This window comes from Malus domestica, chromosome 14, assembly GCF_042453785.1.
Source record: "Malus domestica chromosome 14, GDT2T_hap1".
NCBI classification, from domain to species: Eukaryota; Viridiplantae; Streptophyta; class Magnoliopsida; order Rosales; family Rosaceae; genus Malus; species Malus domestica.
The window spans coordinates 442,423-465,092 of NC_091674.1; the positions used below are offsets into that span (position 1 = coordinate 442,423).

General features: G+C 37.1%; 4 protein-coding genes across 8 annotated transcripts; 2 read left to right on the forward strand and 2 right to left on the reverse strand.

The window, feature by feature from the left end:
* The first annotated feature begins 143 nt into the window (after positions 1 to 143).
* On the forward strand, positions 144 to 6,309 carry LOC103424218 (protein EMBRYO SAC DEVELOPMENT ARREST 30-like). 2 transcript variants are annotated; one of them, XM_008362312.4, is made up of 11 exons: positions 144 to 464; positions 655 to 907; positions 1,007 to 1,091; positions 1,380 to 1,450; positions 1,529 to 1,617; positions 1,712 to 1,955; positions 2,307 to 2,419; positions 3,293 to 3,383; positions 3,862 to 3,990; positions 4,925 to 5,478; positions 5,567 to 6,309. In XM_008362312.4, exons 2-11 carry the CDS (start codon positions 740 to 742, stop codon positions 6,006 to 6,008), a joined length of 1,986 nt encoding a protein of 661 aa, XP_008360534.3. In that variant the 5' UTR covers positions 144 to 464; positions 655 to 739; the 3' UTR covers positions 6,009 to 6,309. The 2 variants fall into 2 exon arrangements, with proteins under 2 accessions (XP_008360534.3, XP_008360533.3); XM_008362311.4 differs by lacking the exon at positions 1,712 to 1,955 and having other exon boundaries at positions 1,555 to 1,617.
* A 693-nt stretch (positions 6,310 to 7,002) lies between these two features.
* Positions 7,003 to 10,432, reverse strand: LOC103424217 (uncharacterized). 4 transcript variants are annotated; one of them, XM_070812580.1, is made up of 3 exons: positions 9,954 to 10,432; positions 8,467 to 9,122; positions 7,003 to 8,358 (listed from the first exon to the last, which is right to left on the reverse strand). In XM_070812580.1, the coding sequence occupies exons 2-3, from the start codon at positions 9,062 to 9,064 to the stop codon at positions 7,376 to 7,378; spliced, it is 1,581 nt and encodes a 526-aa protein (XP_070668681.1). In that variant the 5' UTR covers positions 9,065 to 9,122; positions 9,954 to 10,432; the 3' UTR covers positions 7,003 to 7,375. The 4 variants fall into 4 exon arrangements, with proteins under 4 accessions (XP_070668681.1, XP_070668682.1, XP_028948325.2 ...); XM_070812581.1 differs by having other exon boundaries at positions 8,467 to 9,113; positions 9,954 to 10,406; XM_029092492.2 differs by having other exon boundaries at positions 7,003 to 9,122.
* Positions 10,433 to 12,077: 1,645 nt separating this feature from the next.
* On the forward strand, positions 12,078 to 17,604 carry LOC103453889 (syntaxin-132-like). Its single transcript, XM_008393482.4, has 13 exons — positions 12,078 to 12,410; positions 13,731 to 13,841; positions 14,011 to 14,067; positions 14,739 to 14,787; positions 15,112 to 15,200; positions 15,290 to 15,363; positions 15,558 to 15,600; positions 15,693 to 15,753; positions 15,865 to 15,890; positions 15,972 to 16,049; positions 16,266 to 16,346; positions 16,996 to 17,061; positions 17,220 to 17,604. The coding sequence occupies exons 1-13, from the start codon at positions 12,393 to 12,395 to the stop codon at positions 17,391 to 17,393; spliced, it is 927 nt and encodes a 308-aa protein (XP_008391704.1). The 5' UTR covers positions 12,078 to 12,392; the 3' UTR covers positions 17,394 to 17,604.
* A 300-nt stretch (positions 17,605 to 17,904) lies between these two features.
* Positions 17,905 to 22,485, reverse strand: LOC103453963 (uncharacterized). Its single transcript, XM_017337451.3, has 10 exons — positions 22,160 to 22,485; positions 21,310 to 21,532; positions 20,965 to 21,169; positions 20,492 to 20,582; positions 20,259 to 20,404; positions 19,372 to 19,615; positions 19,168 to 19,272; positions 18,893 to 19,075; positions 18,609 to 18,813; positions 17,905 to 18,471 (listed from the first exon to the last, which is right to left on the reverse strand). The coding sequence occupies exons 2-10, from the start codon at positions 21,527 to 21,529 to the stop codon at positions 17,984 to 17,986; spliced, it is 1,887 nt and encodes a 628-aa protein (XP_017192940.1). The 5' UTR covers positions 21,530 to 21,532; positions 22,160 to 22,485; the 3' UTR covers positions 17,905 to 17,983.
* Between the last annotated feature and the right edge of the window lie 185 nt (positions 22,486 to 22,670).

Here is a 22,670-nt window from a genome sequence, read left to right on the forward strand (position 1 = left end):
CAGAGTGTCAAAGATTTGTAACTCAGCTGATTAAGAATATTTTTCTACCCCACTTTTGAATTAGTTTTTTTCACTGGTATTTATTAATTGTGCAGTAAAAGTAAGACAAACAAAACTCGAGATCTTGAACATAAAATAAAAAAAGGTTCGATCGAAAAAAAAAAAAAGGGAGTAGGAATCCGAGTGAGAAGAAACACACACTCTGACACCCACGACAAAACACAAAATTCCTTCCTTTCTTCCAAATTTCCAGTTCCATTTTACATTTTACATTTTACAAATTTACCGCACAAAATCTAAAACCCTTTTCCCTTTCGGATTTTCTTTCACCCAAAGCTTCACTCCACACCACCAGATTCGTTGATACCCCTCCGTCTGCTTTCTGTTTGTTTCCCGAGAAAGTTTTTCCATGTTCAATTTTTTATTGTTCAGATTTGGATTAACTAATGGCCCCTGCTTCCGAGGTTCGTTGACTTAACTTACGATTTTCTCAATCTTTGATCTTTGATAATCTGGTGGTACAATAGTTCAGATCGTTTGATTCGAAATTTGACATCTTTTTTTAATTATTGATTCATTGTTTTAGCTCAAATGGGTTGTCTTTGTTTTCTTGGTTAATTGAATTATGATTGTTGATTGTTGATTTTTGAGTAGGAAAATCATGGAGTTGAAATTGGATTTGGAATGTGATGTTTGATTGGGGAAAGTGGAATTCTTGTTGTGTGCTTGATGAGCCAAGATGCTGTTCAAATCTAAGATAAAATGGGTTGCTCTCTTTGTCCTCATTTTATCTTTTGCATCATTGCTTCGGCACATCTCTATAGCAAGATTTTCGAGTGTCGATTTAGTCCAGTATAGCGCATTGACCGCATTCCATAACGATTTCGATTCTATCTCTGGGAGGCAGGTGAGATTTTGAGTCATTTCTCTGCCCATCATGCGTCTATTTCGAGTGTATGTTCTTGGTTGTCTTGATGGGCTTCTTTTGTTTTTTACAATCATGCAGAGTGTTCCTAATAAGAAGCTATGGGGGCCTGTGAAGACCCTGCAGTCTTTTCAGCCTTATGCCAACCCCCGAGGCAACTATCCTGGTGATCATCTTGCTCTGTTTCTTGCATTTGTGTATTTTCTTAGTTTGTTCGTTTCTAGGTTTATCATATTCTTGCATGGTATAGTTTATGAATTTGACAATTTGAACCCATTGGTGAATCCATTCCCTCGCATGCATGACCATCTCGAAGCTAATGGTAACTGTTATCTTTGTTATACTGAATTTGAATTGAGTTCCCTCATTCTATGTTCTTTTTTGTCACTGGAGGATTTGATAACCTTGAACCATTCATATTTTAGTTGATTGAATACTTTTATCTTTTTTACAGTTCCAAATGAACAGAGCAATGGCTTCATTTATGCAAAAATATTTGGAGGATTTGGAAAGATAAGATCTACGGTAAGATTTGTCAAATATGTGAAAGTGATTCTGTGATAATTTGTATGTGGTGTTCATAAATCTTTGTTAATTTTCTAGATCTGTGATCTGGTCACCATATCCAGGCTTCTAAATGCTACTCTTGTCATTCCAGACATTCAAGAAAGTACTCGCTCAAAAGGCATCAGGTTCTTTTTTAGTTTGCTACTTCTTTTATGCCAGTTTGCTGCGATCATATGATTCATTGCTTCTTATCTCTTTTGTTTTTTATGACTTTGCCAGCTCTCGTTTCAAGAGTTTTACATATCTCTACAATGAGGTGCACTTTATAGCATCTCTAAAAAACGACATAGTCATTGTGAAGAGTCTGCCAGATAATCTGAAGGCAGCAAGGAAAAGAAATGAATTCCCTTCTTTTAGACCCAAGAATTCAGCTTCTCCAAATTTTTATATCAAAGAAGTCCTACCAAAGTTAAAGAAAACCAAAGTTATCGGCTTGATCATTGCTGATGGTGGATGTCTGCGGGTAGCTGATTTTCTACTAGTTTAATAGTATAGCCTATTTCAAAATGTCATCTGCTTGAGAAAATATGCATATTCTGTTAACATTTATAACCACATATTGTCATACTCTTTTTTGCGCTAGAACTGTCACCTATGAACCATTGTCTATGAAAATAAATAAATGTTATCTAAGAACCACTTGAACATTCATTCTCTGTCGCTTTCCTATTGGTTGATAGGGATCATTCATTCGTATATGATTATGTCAGTAGTGAGTCTGTTTTGTTTCTTTTCACTTAGTGATTTCTGTGTTACAAGCATGCATGCTTGACAATTAAGTTTAAGTGTTGATGCAATATAATCCTATTTTCAGTCAATCCTTCCACCAAACATGGCCGAGTTTCAAAGACTTAGATGCAGGGTTGCCTTCCATGCACTTCAATTCAGGCCAGAAATTCAAATGCTTGGACACAAGATGGTGGAGAGGTATGAATCTAGCAACGCACCTTTTTTCCTGAAGATTTGAACCGATAGAGTGATATTGGTGTTTAGAGAACTTGATTAGTATAGACTGCTCTTAGACCATCTGATGCAAGATGTTTTTAATTAAATAGATTTTATTTGAAGGTTACGGTTGAGTTGGAAAGATTAGGTAATAGATAGAGTTAACTGGAGGGATAGAGTTAACCAGAAGGATGGAGTCAACAGGAGGGGTCGAGTTATGGAGTAAGGAAATTTTATCTTTGAAAGTCTTAGGTCTGGCTTTCTACAAATTGGATGGAAGTTTGTATAAGGAAAATGGAAACTATAAGCCTAATGGATATGCCTAGGTTTTCCAAGCAGTCAAAGTGAACACATCCTCTTAAAGAGGTTCAAAGGCCACGTGAAGTTTCCTATAATATCCGCTAGTGTGGTCATATTCTTCTAGGAAGGGGTGAGGTTTAGGTTTTTGCTTGGGGATTGATTCTATCTCATCAGAGTTTAGGGATTATTACTTTCGTATATATTACTAGATTAGAAGGCAGTTATGTGATTATTTTGTATCATAGCTTTTATTTATGTAGCTTCTGTGGATGATGGATCTTTATTAGTTTCCTTTTTTTTTTCTTTTTTTTTTTTTTGAGAAGAAACGATAACACTTTATTAAAATAAAAACAAGAATTAAAAAATAGTGCATAAGAAATCCACCATATAGCAAAGCTAGCTAAGACCTCTCAAATAGATCTGATTACAAGTAACAATACCTCAACCAAAATCATTTTACGTGGCTTCTGGTGGACCCCGTTCACTTCTTGTAATAATTTACTTCTAAGAACTATTTTCCTTCAGTTGATCAATGTGGCTTTTATACTCCAATAGGTTACGTGCATGGGGTCAACCTTTCCTAGCGTATCATCCTGGTTTAGTGAGAGAAACCTTGGCATATCATGGCTGTGCTGAACTTTTTCAGGTAAGATGTTTTAGCCAGTTTTATCTTTGGTAGTTGTGAAAATATAAATTGTTGATCTACATGCTTAGACTTTATCATAGTATTAGAGTAATAGAACCTAAGTTTGAACCACCTCCAATTATGAAATTCCAATATTAAGTTGAGTTCCACACGTTGGTCCTTAGTGATGGAAAGAGGTTCACATGTGATGGGTGTTACAACTTAACTTAATTCTGTCCAACACATACACACAGCTTAAACTTTCTGGTTACAATCTTTTTCATATCTCTGCCTGTGAAGTCTAAGTTAGTGTTAAAACGATTGTTCTCCTTTGTTCCTTGGTTAAAATCCAAGTCCGATAAAAATTCAGTTTTGGAGTTCTCTCCCTCCTCTTGAGTACAGGTGGTTTCTACCTTAAACAACTGCAAAATATTAACAGCGTGTCCATTCACTGTCATGGTTATCAAAGTTATCTTGCTAACTTGCTACTTTTCTGTAGGATGTTCACACTGAACTCATACAATATCGAAGGAAACAAATGATTAAAAAGGGCATTGTTCATGAGGAACTAAGCATAGATTCACACTTGCGTAGAGAAAATGGCTCATGCCCGCTGATGCCTGAAGAGGTAAGCTCAGTACTAATTTGAGATCCAGCTTATGTATTTGTAAATTGTAAGTACTGTTGTGTGGCTTTTAGTCCAGCCTGATGCTTCTTTCTCGTGGTTCATTTTTTATTGTTTTGAAAATTTCACTTTTCAATGCCATAAGAATGTCTAGAAGATTAGTAGTGAACTTCAGTGCTGGTTGTGAAATTAAGCTTCCTTGGCACTCACTCAACACTGAATTGATTTGAGCAGTTCAGAAAAAGCAGAACCTCAAGCATCCTTCTATCAATTTCGCTTTTAAATATTAAATATTAACATTACAATGGGAGTGGAATTTGTGTTTCCAAAAATTTATGCTCAAGTGATAGGTTTATTAAGTCAAGGATGCAGACCAGAAAAAACAGTAGAGGATGGAATGACGCTGAGAATTTAGTTAATCCAACACCATCTAATTCATAAAAACAACTTTCGTATTTTAATTACTTGAAAATTTTATTTTAAAGGAGAAAATGATGAATAGACATCGAATAAGAGTAAGGACTGATCCTTTCTAAAGGTATCCACTCAAAATAAGGATATGTGTCACTGTGATTTCTACATTACCTCCTTGACTGGCCTAATTGGGTCATCACCTTGACCAAAAGCATAAGATAAAAAAGGGAGGGGAGGGTAGTAGAAGTAAAGAACCTGGGCTTGAAAACCCTGTATATTATCTCAAGCTTGAGTTCGTATTCCGGGGCTTGACTCAAGCATGTTAATACGTTTGTGAACAAGCTTGTGACTAAGAATCATGGTATAAATTTGATCTTCTACTTATTGTGTCATTTTCCACTGTATAATTTCAGTTTTGGTGGTGCATTGATAATGTATGGGCTCATTGATGATAATTAATAAATCAATCTATCTACATTTCCGTTGTTCATTAGCTCATTTATTCTTCTTGAGACTTTCCCAGGTTGGAATTCTTCTTCGTTCAATGGGGTTTTCTCCTAAAACAATCATATATCTGGCTGGTTCTGAAACATTTGGGGGTCAACGTGTTCTGGTCCCTTTGCGTGCTATGTTTCCCAATTTAGTGGATCGCACTTCCTTGTGCAGCAATAAAGAATTGGCTGATATACTTGGACCTGAAACACCTCTTCCGCAAAATCCATTTCATCCACCTCCAGCAAAAAGCGAGGAACAACTTAAAGAAGAATGGAAGAAGGCTGGTCCTAGGCCTCGGCCTCTTCCTCCACCTCCTGGTAGACCTATCTATCAACATGAAAAAGAAGGCTGGTATGGTTGGATTACTGAGACTGACATCGAACCAGACCTTTCTGCTTTGGATCTGAGAATGCAAGCACATAGACTAATTTGGGATGCTCTTGATTATATTGTCTCTGTGGAAGCAGACACATTCTTTCCTGGTTTTAACAATGATGGCAGTGGATGGCCAGATTTTTCAAGCTTGGTCATGGGACACCGTTTGTATGAGGTTGCTTCTTCTAGAACATACCGACCAGACAGGCAAGAGAAGAAAAAAAAAGAATCTAATTCGACTTTTTATATATGATTGATGATCTTGTTTAACTTTGTGTGTCCTCTTTTCGAACAGGAAAGTTGTAGCACAACTTTTCAACATGACGAGGGACAATGTCTACCATCCCAAGCATAATTGGACACTCTCAGTGCAGGAACATCTTAAGAAAAGCTTAAGTGAGGAAGGCCTTACAAGGCAATCCGTTGTGTCGAAGCCAGCCTTGTTTATTTCACACCCACTCCCCGAATGCTCTTGTAGAATGTCTTCTGCCGATGCTCCAGTTCATGTAAAAGGTAATGATGGCCGAACTGTATATGGAGGCGAAGAAGAGTGCCCGAAGTGGATGAAGCATGGTCAAGAAGTTCCTTTGGATTCAGCTGGGGAAGAGGGAGTGGAGGACAATGAATTGTCCCAGTACGGAAGTACTCTGGACGAACAACCAGAATCAAATGACAGTGACAGAACTAATGCTACTCTCTACTCTGATCAGGACGAGGAAATGGACCCGAATGACTAAAGTTGGATCTGCATACGATCCAGTTCCCATCTTTTTACTACACTGCGGCATTCAGTTTCCATCGTTTTCTACCAAAATGGAAAGTTTTGGAGGTAGAGATGACATTAACTTCACACAAGACGAGGATCGAGGACAAATCGATGCGCTTGGAGTAAGCCAATCAGAGTTTGTACACCGTTTTACTGATATAAGGTTTATATTGATAGAAAAAGTTATTACTTGTTAGATAAGCCACATGTAATTTTCTTGTAGAGAACAAATGACGAGTACACGAAATGATTCATTGCGGTCTCTCAGATAATTTTTTGTCGATACATTTCATTTCGAAAACTGTTCGCTTTCCGTTTTTGAATCATGCACTTGCTCGTTTGTTGGCCAGAATTCGAGCAAAAATTTAGCGGATCAAAACACATGTAGCTCACACTGCCTCCTATTTGTTCAAATGTTGAACTGCAATGTTAGAGCTCGTTTGAATGTGTTTTTAAAATGATCGTAAGTGTTTTTGATGAAAATGTTTTTAGAACCAATCTTTAGTAAAAATGCAAATTAATCCTGAAAAACATTTAAAATGCTTCTTGGAAGAAGTATATAATTGATGCTTCTTGCAGAAAGCACTTCAAGTGCTTTTGGAAACCAAAACAAGTTTATCTAAAAGCACTTTTAGTCATTTTAAAAGCACATCCAAACAAGCTCTTATGTAGGAGAGGCTCCTCGCCCGTGCACAGAGGTCCATTTAGAAAATTTACTTCGCCGGAGAAATATGCAAACAATCGAGGCATATGCCACCACCGCTCGAGCAATTTGTGGCTCTCTGTATGTCACTCTTTAAAACTCAAAAGGGCAAAACTAGTTAACCCGGAAAAAATATAGCAGCCTCAACAGCTCCAAAACAAGTCTTGAACAGAAGAAAACAACTCGAACAGAAGGAAATTCAGGCGGCAGCTGCATGCTTTCTCAGAAGAAAACAAGTCTTGAATACAGAGAAAATATCACATGCATACAACTGTAATTTGTAATTTCATATAAAAAGTTATACAGCCTCTTTGTTTACGAGCGAAACAAAATTTCAAGTAATTTACATCCTACCGAAACCTCCCATCATAGTCCTGTAAGATGATATACATACCAACCCACTCCAGCTTACCGGGTTTCCTCTAGTACATATTCCGCTGCCCTAACACCCACCGAAATGTGAGGTGTTTACACAAAACATCAGTTTACACATGGATCACTTCTAAATTGCACAACACAAGAAAACCACACTAACAGATTACGTTTATTCGTTACCAGGAACACTTTATTCAAGTAATATTAAACACAAAGTATGGACCATAGTATAGAGAGGTGAAATGCGCTACCAAAGATTGCTATGCTGCTGCTTCTGTGGGCTTCTCAGCAACAGTGAGGCTTGCACTTTCGGCTTCTTTTATCTGCCTCATGATGTCTGACTTTTTCTCAAGCAGGCCTTCTATTTTGCCATTGATCTTCTCTAGCTTCTGTTTCAGCTTTACAACATCACTGCCTTTGTCCTTTTTATCGACTTTCCTTTTCTTCTCGCCCTTCTCCCCCTTCTCCCCCTTCACCTTTTTCTCTTTATCTTTCTTCTCTTTACCCTCCTTTCCTTCATCTTTCTGCGTCTCCTCCTCTTCTTCACCCTTTGATTCCTTTACATTTTCTTCAGTGTCAATCTCCCTGGAAGTAACTTCAGCCTTGACCTCCTCCTCATCCTCTTCATTTTTGTGTTTCTTCTTTTTGTCCTCCTTGTCTTTCTTCTTCTTTCCTTCTTTTTTGTCATCTTTTTGCTCATCGCTCTTCTTCTCTTTTTCATCATCACCGTCCTTGTGTTTCTTCTTTTTATCATCCTCGTCTTTCTTCTTCTCCCCTTCTTTTTTATTGCCGTCACCTTTTACTTCATCGCTCTTCTCCTTTTCGCCATCACCACCCTTGTGTTTCTTCTTTTCATCGTCTTTCTTCTTCTCCCCTTCTTTTTTATCATCGTCACCTTTTACCTCATCACTCTTCTTCTCTGTTTCATCATCACCGCCCTTGTGTTTCTTCTTTTTATAGTCCTTTGCTTCATCCTTATGCATCTCCTCTGCTTCACCCTTTGATTCCTTTACATTATCTTCAATGTCAATCTCCCTGGAAGTAACTTCAGCCTTGACCTCCTCCTCATCCTCTTCATTTTTGTGTTTCTTTTTTTTGTCCTCCTTGTCTTTCTTCTTCTTTCCTTCTTTTTTGTCATCTTTTTGTTCACCGCTCTTCTTCTCTTTTTCATCACCACCATCCTTGTGTTTCTTCTTTTTATCATCCTTCTCTTTCTTCTTCTCTCCTTTTTTATTGTCGTCACCTTTTACCTCATCGCTCTTCTTCTCTTTTTCATCACCACCACCCTTATGTTTCTTCTTTTTATCGTCCTTGTCTTTCTTCTTCTCCCCTTCTTTTTTATCGTAGTCACCTTTTACCTCATCGCTCTTCTTCTCTTTTTCATCATCGCCCTTGTGTTTCTTCTTTTTCTCATCTTCGTCTTTCTTCTTCTTTCCTTTTTTCTTATCATCACCGTCGTTTTCCTCATCCTTGTCTTTCTTCTCCTTCTTCTTCCCTTCTTTTTCATCATCCACCTTTTCCCCTTCCTCTAAATCTTTACCTTTGTCCTTCTTATCCTTCTTCTTTTTCTCTTTTTCTCCCCCTTCTATATCATCTTCTTTATCTTCGTTCTTCTCCTTGTTCTTTTTCTTCTTCTCTTCCTTGTCCTCCTTTTTATCTTCTTCACTCTCTCCCGCTTCATTATCCTTCTCTTTCTTCTTTTCCTTCTTCGTTATGTCTTTATCCTTCTTCTTCGATTTCTCCTCGTCTGCATCCTTATGTTTATCCTCATCCTTTTCATGTTTCGACTTTTCTTTTACCACTGACTTGGTCTTAGATTCAAGTTCCACTTCAGTCTTCTCCTCCTTCAGGTCGCCTGGTTCTACATCCTTGGTCTTCATCACCATAAACCGTTCTTCCTTTTGAACCTTTTCAATTTCTTCTCGTTTATATTCAGTTTTGTCTTCCATCTACAGACTATCTGCCAAAACTCGAAACGCAAAACAGTTTCCTCCGAACCTGAGATCCCTAAAACAAATCAACCGTGCGATCAGTAATCCGGAAAACAAATTCAGTAGATTAAAAAAAAAAAAAAGAAAAAAAGAAGAAGCTGAACTTGGTGATGTACAAAACGAAGTAACTAAAAAAAAGTATAAATCCCTTCTGCTTGCTAATACTCGGCACATTGCAGAGACCATGCTTACTTTCAGTTCACCATCACAAAACACAGAGTACAGATCCGGGACAAGGTTATGCATATCTTTGGCGGCAAGCAACAGTCGATAAAGGGCGAAAGAGTGTTCCAAAAGAATCTAGCTCTAGTTAACATTTTGTTGTCATTTTTCGAAATACACAGCCGATACACATAGGGCTTAAGATTTCCCCAAACTTGCAAAGGTTCGGAGGATGGAACACAAACTCTGAGTTCCCTAATTTTAGCCACTTTAATCGACCCCTACTTTGTCCTACACTTAATGGAAAACCTATCACTTTCATCCAACAGAGAGATTTCCATATAAACAGTCAGGATTCTCAAGACACGAACACGATTCTGTTGTAAGGGAAAGGAAAGCATATCAAATCGATTTCTGAACGGTGATTTGAGCACAATTCGATAACGTTTTTCTCCAAATTCCCACAAAGTAATTAAATTGATACAATTGAACGCGAATGAGTAAATAAAGCAACAATTTTGTCCTCAAGAAATTGCGAAAGCAGTACACAAATCAACACAATAACATCAAATAAAAGCAACAAGAAAGAATCACAATTTCATAACACGCATTCACGATCGATCACAAAAACTACACGTTTACTAATCCGTAACCGGAATTGATTGGAGTAACGAATCGTCAGTACCTCAAGGAAGCTCTGGTTTGACTGCCTCCTTCTTCAGTAACTTGAGAGAGGAAGTGAGAGAGAGAGAGAGAGAGAGAGCTTTGGATTCCTTTGCAAATTGTGTTAGCTTCGAATCGAGTCGATGTGCAAATTGACCGATATATAAACATAATTGGAAATACGGAAAGCTGTTGGGCATTGGATTGATTGTGCCACGGGCGGCCACCTGTCGGTATTTTCGTCAACACGCAAAGGACCGACACCTTCTTGATTCTTCTGCGTAGTGTGCGTACCCAATACGTGGCGTTTTGTTTTGTGTGTTTTCTCCGAAACTCCAACGTCGACGACTTGGATCAGAAAATTTACTTAGCTCTTAAGTCTTCTTCCAAGTCTGAACCCCTCACCCCTCCCTACCTTCCGGTCACTTTCACATCGCAACCTCCCTCCTTGTTCCAATAGTATTTTTTGGTCTGTATTTTTAGGGTGCCAAACTTTTAATCAATTTTGTACTTTCCTTCTTGCCCTTCGTTAAGAGAACATTTTTTGAATCACGTTGTACGATTTGCACGTTTTAAATGTATTTATATGCGTAAATTAACAAAAAGAAAGTCAAATAGTTGAAGTAAATGAATAATCTTTCTCTATTGAATTTACATTAAGAATAGAGAAAATAATATTTAATAAACAACTTATTGAATCACATTATTGCTAGCTCATTGTAAGACTAAGCTCACTCCCTCCCCCTTAGTGTAGATAATATCGTTTGTTCGAAAGAAAAAAAAAACAATCATTTGACAACTAATTTAATCACATTATTATGTGCGTGCGAAAAACATTTTTTATAACCAGCATTACATGCATCTTAAGATGTTTTGAACGTATTTAAAAATTGAAAAAATAATATTTAATGAACAACTTGTTGAAACACATTATTACTAGCCTATTATAAGGTACTAATTATAAAATAAAAAAAATAATGTACAAAAAAATAATTATTAAAAAAATACTTTTAAAATGACAAAAATAACCCTATCATATTTGATGCATTATTTTGGGTTGCTTTGTTTGAGCGGCATTTCTGTCCACTTTTCTGTCCACTTATTTTTTGATGAAGTTTGTGACCCCAAAGGAGTTGTTGTTGGCTTTATATATAAAGATAAGCGAATTAAAAACAAAATAAAATTATAAATTTTAGATGTTGATCGAGTGAACTTCTTTCACCGTCCAGTATTATTTATTGAACAACCATGATTGAATTTTTTTTTTCTCTACATAACCATAGTCCAAGATTTGAGGTTGAATGCACAAGGATAGGTGCAATCGGACTGAACCTTAGTCAATGATTCATGTCCTTTTTATCAAGAATTTTTAACATTCATTATGAACTTGTAAGTTTCGATGATGCATAATAAACTTAAAAGTTAAGTTATCCAAATTGGGTTTGATAAGGAACAATTTGAATGTTTATAGGTGTACTAATAGATTTTTAACCTTCTAAAAAAACTATCAAAGAAGAAACTAAATAATGTGAATTTAGAAAACAATTGAGCGTAATTAAAGGCACCTTAGTTTAATAAATGTACTTGTGGAACCTCGTAGGTCCACCGCCATGACCGACATAACACATGCTACATAGTTTTTCAATGGCTGTCGTGCAATGTAAGTAGAGAAAAACAGCCGAAATCAAAAGGCCACTTTCGTCATTTAAAAATAGAAAGTGCCACTTCTTTCTCCTTCAAATTGCCTAGGTTAAGGTCATTTCGTGCTAATAGTATTTTTCTTTAGTTTTGTTCGTAAGTGATAAATTTTAAGTTTAATTTTTTAAAAAAATAAATTTGTACTGTATTGTTTATAGTTATTGTAAAGTTTAATCCACTTCTTTACGAGAAGAAATTTTTAGTTGTGATGAGAATAGAAGTGGTACACCACATGTTTTAATAGGAGTGGTAGAAAATTTTATTTTTTAATTTATTAACATTTTAGTATATATATCTCAATATTTATATAATGATAAATGATGTACCACTTAATGTACTGGTTACACTGAAAAATCTATCATTCAAGTTGATAATATCATTTTTTGAAAATTCCCACATTGAGTAACAAATCAATAATAATTTAAAAATAAAAAAGTAACAAACGAATTTACTGAAAACAAAGTGAGAAATTTAAAACAGAAAAGAAAATCACGTTCTGTCTCTGATCTGTCTCTCTCCCCTCAGCTGCAACATCTCCAGCGCAAAAAGCATCGTCTTTCTTTCTTTCTTTCTTTCCTTCCCTTTCTTTTGGTTTCGCTCTCCCTCTCCTCTGGAAACCCTAACAGTGGCCTGGTTTTTTCAATTAACCAGGTCCCTCACAGGGAAAAAACCTTCAATTTGTTTTTCTTAAATTTTTAGTTTTTGTTAAATTTCTTCGCAAGCTGTAGTTTTTCTTTGTTGCATTTGTCAGCTGCCCTCGACAATGAACGACCTGCTAACGGTAATGTATTTGATTTTCTTTCATTAATTTATGCCATGGTTTGTATGTTTGGGCATGTTTGGAGGTTTTGATGCTCTGTTTTTGTCATGATCCGGCTGCGTTTGATGTTATTGGATCTGCTTTTTTAATGATTTTTTTTGAATTTTTGGCTTATGGGGTTTTGGTTTTCTTTACTTTCTGTTTGGTTAGTGAGAAAAAGGAGGGAAATTGATGGAAGAATTGAAAGTTTTTGAATCATGGGATTTTGCATTGTGCTTTAGGGAATGGAAGTGGTGGGTTTTACTTTGTAGATCCACAAAATCAATGTGGACTTTGGTACAACAGAAAGTGTTAAGTTTGTGATATTCGCTAGATTGCTTCGGTTAGTGTGGATAATTATGTAAATGGATAGAGATAGGGAAATAAACATAAGATGTACGTGGTTCACCCAGATTGGTTACGTCGTGGAGTTCTCATTAATTGTGAAGGATTTACCCTTAGGATCAAGCTGTGAGTACTAGTGAATGATTTAGGACAAATGACATTAGGAAATATTGTAGAAGAATGATATCCTTTTATAGAAGAGAGTTTCTAGCTTTGTTCTGACATTGACACGTGTTGTGTTGTAATTAGCTTCTGATGTCGACACGTGTCGCACTGTGATTGACCTTCTAGTTGGAGGGAAACTGGTCCTTGATGGTATAATGTTGATCGGTGCTTGGTAGTTTTGGAATTGATCAAGTATGGTACAAACATACTTCATTGCAGCTCAATCAACACGAGCTACTGCAGCTTTCGAACAGTTTGGTGTTACCCTAAACTGAGAAAATTGAACAATTTGGTTTCTTTTCCTTTTATTTTCCTGTGTTGTTTTTGGTTTCTCAGCTTTTGAACAGAGTTCATCGGCATTGGTGTTTGAATCACTTAAGATCTTTATAAACGAAACTTGTTTTAATTTGTGAGAAGTACTTCCCTTTTTCTCATTTTTGGAATTGAAATGATTAACGATAAGGACAATGATGGAAGTTGCAAAGCAAGTATTGTACTTTTACATAATGCAGAACTGCTGAATAACACTTGACATATACCCAAGCCATTTAATCTGCGATTGAGGCTCGGTTTTCCTTTCTATGTTTGGTGTTTGCTTGTATATACTAATTATATACCAAAATGTGTTCTTAGAAATTTAGTAGTGTCTTGTCGTTACGAAAGTTCGAGTCATAGTTATCGTGCCTTTTCTTTCCTTTTATCTTTCTTTCCTAAACCCCATTGAACTCAAGCAATCGGATTTGGGATTAAGGTTTTGTTCAAGTACATTTATGACCTAATTACTGCTTGCAGGATTCTTTTGAGATCCCTCGGGGTCAAGCTTCGAGAGATCAGGATATTGAACTAGGAGCACATGCTTCAATGAATTCTGGAGAACTTGGTTTGGAGAATTTCTTCAAAAAGGTGCTTTAGCTTCCTTGACTTATTTTTCTTTAATATCCCTTAAATGCATGAAACGCAATTATTTCTCTTTCCGTTACTTTTTCCATAGATAATTATTCTGTACATGGAGTATGTGTTATGTTTACTTTCTGTTGATTCTGTCTAATGCTTTCATGATTTTTGTCTCCAGGTTCAAGAGATCGAGAAGCAAAATGAGAAGCTTGATAAGCTTTTGAAAAAGCTCCAGGTATTATGCTTTCCAATATGTTTTCCTTACCTTACCAGCAACATGAAGGTTTTTTTGTTAGCCTCAGCTGTCATAGTTCCTAATTGGTTGGGTTCTCTTGTCTAAAATGTATAGACTTACTACTCTTAACTTGGTCTAATTTCATGTTGTGCTGATGACATCAGCCGTTAAACTTAATTGAGAGTGAATTTACTTATCCAAGAAGCTCAAAGATTTGAGTCCTGTTTTGGTTTGATAATGTTGTCGTCTTTGTAATTGCATGCATGATGCCAATATGTGGTGATATCATTAACGGATTTCTAGTTACACATCGTTTCATCAAATTGGGAATTTAGTGATAAGGTTATGAACAAGTATAACTGTAACTAAACCGAACATATAAACGTCATACTGCAGTGTAGGTAACATAGAATTGTGTAGCAACTGGACTGAGTATTGTTTATTTGCAAAATAATGCATCATCCAGATTGGTAAATTTACTGTGTTTGTACCCACTAATTTAAATATTGTGAAACTGTTATTTTGGAAAATTCCTGTGTTTACATTTTTGTGCCTTATGCAATAGCTTAAAAAAATTAGAGAGCATTATAGTTGTAATGATTCTTTGAGATATAAAAAATAAAAAATTAAATGCACTTTTTTTTATCACTTTTAATCGCTTTTGTCTGCAGGGTGCACATGAGGAGTCCAAGGCTATTACTAAGGCTCCTTCAATGAAATGTAATCTCAAACTTGTTTAATTAATTTGATAATCACGTGAATCTTTCATGCTTATATTCGTATTTTTCTTTTATGTTATGTATGCTTGTTCCTTTCATAGTTCTGTAATGATGTCTATGGATTAAAATGAAGGGAGGAAACGATATGCATGCAGGACAGGAGATGTCAGAAATTATTCTAGCGTGTTTTCTCATAATTTTTGAAAAAGAACGCCTGTAATCAGTTTACCTCTGCTGGTGTTCTTTCTTCTGTTTGCATCCATCAACTTATTTTTTCCTTCCTCATTAACCCAACAAAGATGATGGATCCTTTCACCATGTGCAGCAATCAAGCAACGGATGGAAAAAGATGTCGATGAAGTTGGAAAAGTTGCTCGTTGGATAAAGTCAAAAATTGAAGAACTTGACAAAGAGGTAAAACCTGACTCAACAGAAAGCTTGGTTTTATTTCTGTGGTTCACTGTAATTTTGCTTGTCGGACTAACCTTTCCTTCTGGGTCCAGAATTTAGCAAATAGACAGAAGGCTGGTTGCGGAAAAGGAACAGGTGTAGATAGATCCCGAACAGCAACAACCCTGTAAGTTCGTATTTCAACAATTTCCTTTGAAATGCCTCATGCCTATTTCCCCTCATTTCCTTTTGGTATCTCCTAAGTTGTGGGATCACCAATGATTTTCCCTCACACATGCTTTGTTTGAGAAATCTTTTATTAATTTGTCAACTCAACTGAATCCAACATTGTCAAGTGTCCACTGTTATCTATTGTTGCAGTGCCTTGAAAAAGAAATTAAAGGACAAGATGGCTGAATTTCAGGTAGGCCACACGCACCCACACATGCATTTTGTTTTAATGTCTGTTTCTTTATTTCTTTCATCACTAAATTTTTTAACTTCCAAAATATGCAGACTCTAAGGGAAACCATCCATCAAGAGTATCGTGATGTTGTCGAGAGGCGAGTTTTTACAGGTTTGAACCCCTCACTTGCCACTCATGAATCGCTGCTATTTTTAGAACATCTACTTGATTTTCCATGATCTGATTTTCTATTTTATTTTTCTTGCTTTTTGTTATCGTTAGTGACGGGCGCAAGAGCTGATGAAGAGGTAAAGCTTATTGCACTGTTGAAATATGGTATATCTATACCATTGTGAAAGCTCATTTTCTAATCATTTAACATTGTACAGACAATTGAAAGATTAATCGAGACAGGGGACAGTGAACAAATTTTCCAAAAGGCAATCCAGGAACAAGGGCGAGGCCAGGTTTGTCAATTTCCCCTTTTTATTCTATGCCCCCGAATAAGCACATTTTATGATCAAAATTCTGAATTCTCTCACAAACTTGACAAACTTTTTGACACTTTGAACAATTAATTCCAAGCTCCTAACTCCTCTCGTAAATTTGTTAGCTTGGGTTGTTGAAACATTGAATTTTCTGATTAAGATTGATCACATCCAAAATTGTGTATCAAATTGTAGATAATGGACACTCTGGCCGAAATTCAAGAGCGACATGATGCTGTTAGAGATCTTGAGAAGAAGCTTCTCGATTTACAACAGGTATCTTCTTAGTTTGTGCAATGATGCGTACTCTCTGATGAAGACATGAAGTTGCTATACAATACAGATGTCTAGCATAGGCCTTTTAATTTTTGGAAAAAATGAGGAAATATATTGAAAGAGATAACAAGTACAAGTGGAGTCATAGAAGACTCTGATCCCAGCTGGGGATACATAGTGATACCAACCATACAGAGAAAGTAAATCTCAGGAAGAGAAGATAACACTAGCTAGAAAAAGCCATTAAGGCATACAAAAAATAGAGGATGGCAATGGAGTAGCCGTCTTCAGACTAGCAATGACGGAGGACAAGGGAATCCATCACGTGAAAGTACCAGAACCAACAGGCCTTTTAATTTAGAGTTTTCAATTTGGTATTGCCTTATGAATATAATAACATTAATCTGTTAAATCTTTCTGCATTTCTGTAAGAAAGTGCAGGATCGGTAGATTATTAAGTTGTGTCATGACGTGGTAAGTCTCTGTTTAGGCATGTAACTCATAAGAAAGCCAAGTTATTGTCCACTTTTAATTGCCATGATTTATTGAGGCCGACTGTGAGAATAGCTGCAAAACTAAAAGGAAAACTTTCTGTTTGTGTTTCGCCATGAGTATATATTATATGTTAAACACCAACTCATATGCACAGATATTTATGGATATGGCGGTGCTGGTTGATGCACAAGGGGAATTGCTTGACAACATAGAAACCCAGGTAATTACCACAATTTCAAAGCATGATGACCCCCTGAATTTCGTAAAGTTTCAAACCCGAAAGAAAACAGAAGTTGATTTGTAAAAACATGACGTGGAGTGCAACTCTTGTATCGCACTTGGGTAGACGATCATGTATGTTGTGCTTTCATTCCGCAGGTATCAAGTGCAGTAGATCATGTACAGCAGGGGAATACCGCTCTTCAGAAGGCCAAGAAGCTACAAAAGAATTCGAGGAAATGGATGTGCATTGCGATTCTCATTCTTCTTATCATCGTTGCAATCATTGTGGTGGCGGTGTTCAAGCCGTGGCAGAGCAACAAGGGTGCTTAAATTAGCTCCTATGATAATTTGTAACTGATAAGTATAGGGGATTACAACTGACACTTTGGGACTCGAACAAATCTTGTGAATCATTTCTAGCCCTTTTGTTCTCCTGTGATAATGCCCGCATGTAACACTATTAATCGAAACAAACTGTCACTATATTCTTTAAGGGATTCTTTAATATGCATAAAAGAAAACTCTCTTTTTTCTTCTTGAATGGCTCATGTTACTGGTTATAAAACCGTACCGTCACGGAGATATTCCCGTTGATATTTCGTACGGATTTAACGGACTCTCCAAGAAGGGGTGTAAGAGAGTGGGCGATGTTAGGGTGTAGATTGGCACGTTTAGGAGAGATTTTTCAATGTGGCCGAAATATAGAGCGGTACATCATAAGTTATTATACAAGTGGAGGGAAGTTTTTTTTTCCGTTCCAAATGTTCCTCCACTTATATAATGACACTAAATAATCTCTCCACGTTTTGATAAAAAGTGTAGCTGACATACTTATCGAAGATTAGTTAAATGATTTCTATTAACTATTGAAGAGTAGCTGACATGAGCAAATTACTGACGAGGAGTCGCTAAATAGTTTCCTAGTTGGAATTGGCCGTTGTTGTAGTGAGGCCATATCCAAAGGGGAAGAGAGGGTCATAATGTGCGTCTCCTACATTCATCGGCAGCTGATCAACGGTTTTGAACCAGGTTCGAGAAAGCTTGCCCGTGAAGCCATAGTCACCAAATAAAACATCAGCTACGCCCTGCCCTTCCGTTCCTGGAAGCCAAGCTGCAACAAGAGCATCCATCAAGGGAACATAAGGTTGGATCACAACAGGACGGCCAGAGATGACGATAACAACACATTTCACAGAACCGCAAACATTTGTGATGGCGCTCGGGCCAGGATCCGGTATTGTCAAGTTTAGGCTGTCACCAAACGTCTCTGCGTACGGGTGTTCCCCTACCACAACGATGGCATATGAGAAATCATTCGACTTCACAAAGTCAGCATCAGGATTCTCCTTGTACACTACTTTGGTTTTAGGATCCACTGTGTTCTTAATGGCACTAAGAATTGTGGTACCTGTTAAAGAGAAAAATAAGTTTCTTACAGAGTTTAATAGGTCAGTTTTTTCAGAGTCCCGACAGATTTCATAGGCAAACATGTATCAAGAGGATATTATGTTTTATGACAGCAAAAACAGAAGGATCTTTGTTTACCTTCGGTGAGATTGTTGCCACTTAAGCCCTGCCACTCAATGGTCCACCCACCACACTGATAACCAAGGTTATCTGCATGACTACCAGCTACAAGTATTTTTGATGCCTTCTTCGGAAGGGGAAGCAACAGCTCATCAGCAGATTTGCCGTTCTTTAGAAGCACTAGAGATCTCCTCACAGCTTCCCTAGCTAATTCTCTGTGTTCCTGTGAAAATAGTAATACAAAAAACCAGATTAAGTTTCCTGCATTGTTGTAGAATGGTGATAAATTTACCAACGTCTACCTTACTCCCAAGTTGGTCGACCAGGCTGCGATCAGCCAACGGTTCCTCAAATAAGCCCATGACGAACTTAACCCGCAAAATTCTTTTTACAGCATCATCAATTCTGCTCATGGGAATGATTCCATTTTTCACCAGGGAGGTTAGACCGTCAATAAATTCCGTATAGTTGTATGGAATCATGACCTGTAACAGGCAATTAAGTATGGGTTAGAAGACCAAACACATCATCAAGTTTATGGAACTTAAGAAAGGAAAGCAACAGAGATGTTAATTACCATGTCAATTCCGGCATTGACGCCTGCTTGAATTGAATATGAGTAGTTGGCATGAGGTGGAGACGTGATCCTGTCAATACCCTCCCAATCTGAGATGACAAAACCCTGATATAGTCCACAAAGTTCTACAGTGCTTTTAGTTTCTACTGAGGCTATTGTAAAATGGGCATAGGGCCGAAAAGAACATCAGAGAGTCGTTTTTACCCTGAAATGAAGAGTGTTCTTAAGGAAGCCAGTAACAAGATCATGATTAGCATGCATCTTTACTCCATTCCAGCTCGAGTAAGATACCATAATAGTTGCAACCCCTTTGATAATTGAGTCATAGTAGCCTGGCATGTGGATACTGAGCAAGCCGTGTCTGTTTATCACAGTGTTATTCTCGTTGATGCCCCTAGTTGTTCCTCCATCACCGACGTAATGCTTTGCACACGCTGCAACCTTTTTACTGCCAACAGAAATGGCGGAACATGAACAAAACACCTTCGTAAATTGGATCACAATCGTGTTGTTTGGAATTTGACAATGATTGGTGATCTTTCAGTAAATTAATGTGCCATGAGAATTGCAGTTGTAAATATGTCCTTTTCGGACAAATCAAAATGCAACAATATAGGGATTATAGGTGGTCTTTGTGACCACCGTAAATAGCCTAGTGCCAAAGTATGCTTTGACAAGCACTTTCCCTCTTTTTTTCCTACAAAAAGCTACCAATTTTTCAATGAAAGTGCTTAAACACACTCGTCATCTCTCCCTTCCTCTAAGAGCCAACATCACTGCACGCGAAGGAGAAGAAAAAACGACTAGTACTTGCATTGCATGTTGGATTTATGTGGACCAATAGAACTAAAACCAAGTTAAACTTCAAGATATTCCAAAACTGTAACTTTCACAGGACCATTATGATGAGTATCAATCATTTTCGAGAACGTGGACCGCCACATTATGCAAAAGAGAATAAGACCTTTCAAACTCTTGTAATGTGTTAGAAATGTTGGACCGTTTTATCTTTGATAGCACAAATGGACCCAAAAAAAAGCATAAATCAAGCACAAGGCTATGACAAAAAACTGAGGAATTAAAACTCTTACTTTCCGCCCACAAAGGGAATGCCCTTTCTAGAGTTGGCTGGTAACTCCCCTTGTAATCCAGGTATGATCTCAGTCATTGCTTGAACAATTTTGTGATCTTCACTGTAGCTTTCATAACATCGACCCCATCTTGGATCTCTGCAAACCTGCAAAGACAAAATTAAGAGGAAGCACAACTTAGCTTAAAGTAACTTCTGTCGGTACTAATCAGATGTACAGTTTATTTTAGTTACCGCTATACAAGGTGCGAAGACATATGGAATGCCTGTAGCTCTAGCTTCAAGTGCAGTTGCAGCTCCGATCCTCTTAACAAGTACGGGGTCCCTGGTTGATTTTAAATACGAGGAAGTTGACATTAATACATTCACTCTTATGGTTTAAAGTTTGAACTACTAAGAGGACTAAAATTTTACAGTTGAAGAAACAAATTTCTCAATTGATCCCATTTAGTTAAAGTATCATCATATACTCGAACATATATACACCAACTTATTTGTATTTGGAATTTTAATTTGTCAGCACCAACGAAAAATGAAAGCTTCAGTCAAATTCTTGATCAAATGCCGGACACATAAGACAATTATCGCATCGTAGAACTCTTCATTTAATTGTAGAGAAAGGAAAGGTTGTTTTTTTCTCTCCAAAATTCAAAAGGTTGACAAAAGAGACTAAGCGAAATGTTGGTATTCAAGGCAAATCTACTTGCCTGGTAGCTCCAAGGCCAATATTGTGCGGAAAGATTGTTGCTTTGTAGACGTTGTTGTGGCCATGAACTGCATCGATACCATAAATCATTGGAATTCCAAGCCGGGTTGATAAAGAACCTTTTTGAAAATCATTCACCATGTTAATCCATGCTTCTGGAGAAGCCCTTTGTGCTGGAACGCTCCCACCCCCGCTTAATATACTCCCTGCCAAAAACAGATTAATTTCTTCTTCCTTAAATCTAACTGATCTGCATATGCATATGTGATACATTCCATTCTTTCTGTAGTTACACATGTATATATAATTTATACACAGGCAGGACAGAAAGAAGAGTGATGATTACCAATGAAGTATTTCTTCATCACCTCAGACGAAGCAACACTGCGGTCTATCTGCACCATTTGGCCAATCTTTTCCTCCAACGTCATCCGGCTCAATAGATCCTTGATTCGAGTATTCAGCGGCTGTTTGGGGTCTTTATATCTAATATGTTCTGCTTCTGCTACAGCTATGAAGAAACATGAGAGAAGAAGCCCCATCAAGAAGATGGGAGTTCTAGCCATTTCCTGTTCCCAAAAAAATTTACAGAAGAATGTAATGCACAATTAGAAAGCCAGTTTGAGGATGAGCTATGGAACATTGTGAACCGAAATTCGAAAACATAAAAAAGGCCTAAAATTAGAACATCAAACAGTTAAAAGATGAACAAAATTTGAAGAAAAGTATTAAGGCAACAATGGAAAGGAATCACAATATAATGAACCTCAAGCATTCAAGCACCAATGGAAGATTAGTTGCATGGTGGAAATTATAGAAAGTTACCACTTTTATTAACAAAAAAATGCTGCACCCGAAGTTAATCCCAGAGAAAGGAATCAGAAGGACCTTGTAGCAAAATGCAGAATCAAAGAGAACCCTTTTCCAAGCAATGAAAAAAAGGGTAAAAAAAGTTTACTATTCTTCAAGTGACAATCACAACACATGCATGTTGCTCCTTATTAACCACCAAAACACTTAAGAAATTTCGCTGGCCTTTTTTTTTTGTGACTGAATGGAACTAAAATCTGAAACCCAACAACTAAGAGAGAGGTAACTGAATCACAACTGAGTGAAGTATTTCATTTCATCTTTCTGGAAACTAATAAATTCCCATTTGTCAAAAGAAACTAGTAGCATGTGGAAGTGGAACTTACAGAGAAGCAATGGAGACCCGATACTCCAATAGGCAATGAGCAGAGAGAGAGGTTGGCAATGAGCTCTGCTGCTTTGTGGAAGAGAGAGAGAGAAGTTGAGTTGGGACTTGGGATTTGGAAAGCAATGTGAGGCAGAAAATGGAACTTTATAGAAAAAAAAAATTAGGTGCTAGTTGACTGAAAATTTGGATGTGATGATATATTTGTCAATTTCTGGAAAAAAAAATATTTGTCAATTCGATAGCGGGCAGAGAAAGGTGACGCAGAGAGTTTTACTGGAATCCAAATTTGTTTATTTGCCTTTCATTTCGCTTTCATGGATGAACTCATAATTCATCATGCTTATCTTTACTTTATTGGTGAGATTAGCACCCGCATTAGTGATGCTGCTGGTGTAGGTGAATTAAGAGACAAGGATTGTCTGCCCTCCCATTTTCGGTGCTCTCTCGTGCCCTTTTGTTTGTGTGGTCACGGTTAAACCACGTTAATATTTTATATTACTATTCATTTT

Excerpts from the sequence above, each read along its gene's own strand:
- LOC103424218 (XM_008362312.4), top strand. The coding sequence starts at position 740 with ATGCTGTTCAAATCTAAGATAAAATGGGTTGCTCTCTTTGTCCTCATT. Across the intron at positions 1,956-2,306 it reads CTGATGGTGGATGTCTGCGG|TCAATCCTTCCACCAAACAT; the intron begins GTAGCTGATTTT and ends TCCTATTTTCAG. Across the intron at positions 2,420-3,292 it reads GGACACAAGATGGTGGAGAG|GTTACGTGCATGGGGTCAAC; the intron begins GTATGAATCTAG and ends ATACTCCAATAG.
- LOC103453889 (XM_008393482.4), top strand. Across the intron at positions 15,601-15,692 it reads ACAAGATGGCTGAATTTCAG|ACTCTAAGGGAAACCATCCA; the intron begins GTAGGCCACACG and ends CAAAATATGCAG. Across the intron at positions 15,891-15,971 it reads GCGCAAGAGCTGATGAAGAG|ACAATTGAAAGATTAATCGA; the intron begins GTAAAGCTTATT and ends AACATTGTACAG.
- LOC103424217 (XM_029092492.2), bottom strand. The coding sequence starts at position 9,064 with ATGGAAGACAAAACTGAATATAAACGAGAAGAAATTGAAAAGGTTCAA.
- LOC103453963 (XM_017337451.3), bottom strand. The coding sequence starts at position 21,529 with ATGGCTAGAACTCCCATCTTCTTGATGGGGCTTCTTCTCTCATGTTTC. Across the intron at positions 21,170-21,309 it reads GATGAAGAAATACTTCATTG|GGAGTATATTAAGCGGGGGT; the intron begins GTAATCATCACT and ends TGTTTTTGGCAG. Across the intron at positions 18,472-18,608 it reads TGGCAACAATCTCACCGAAG|GTACCACAATTCTTAGTGCC; the intron begins GTAAACAAAGAT and ends TCTCTTTAACAG.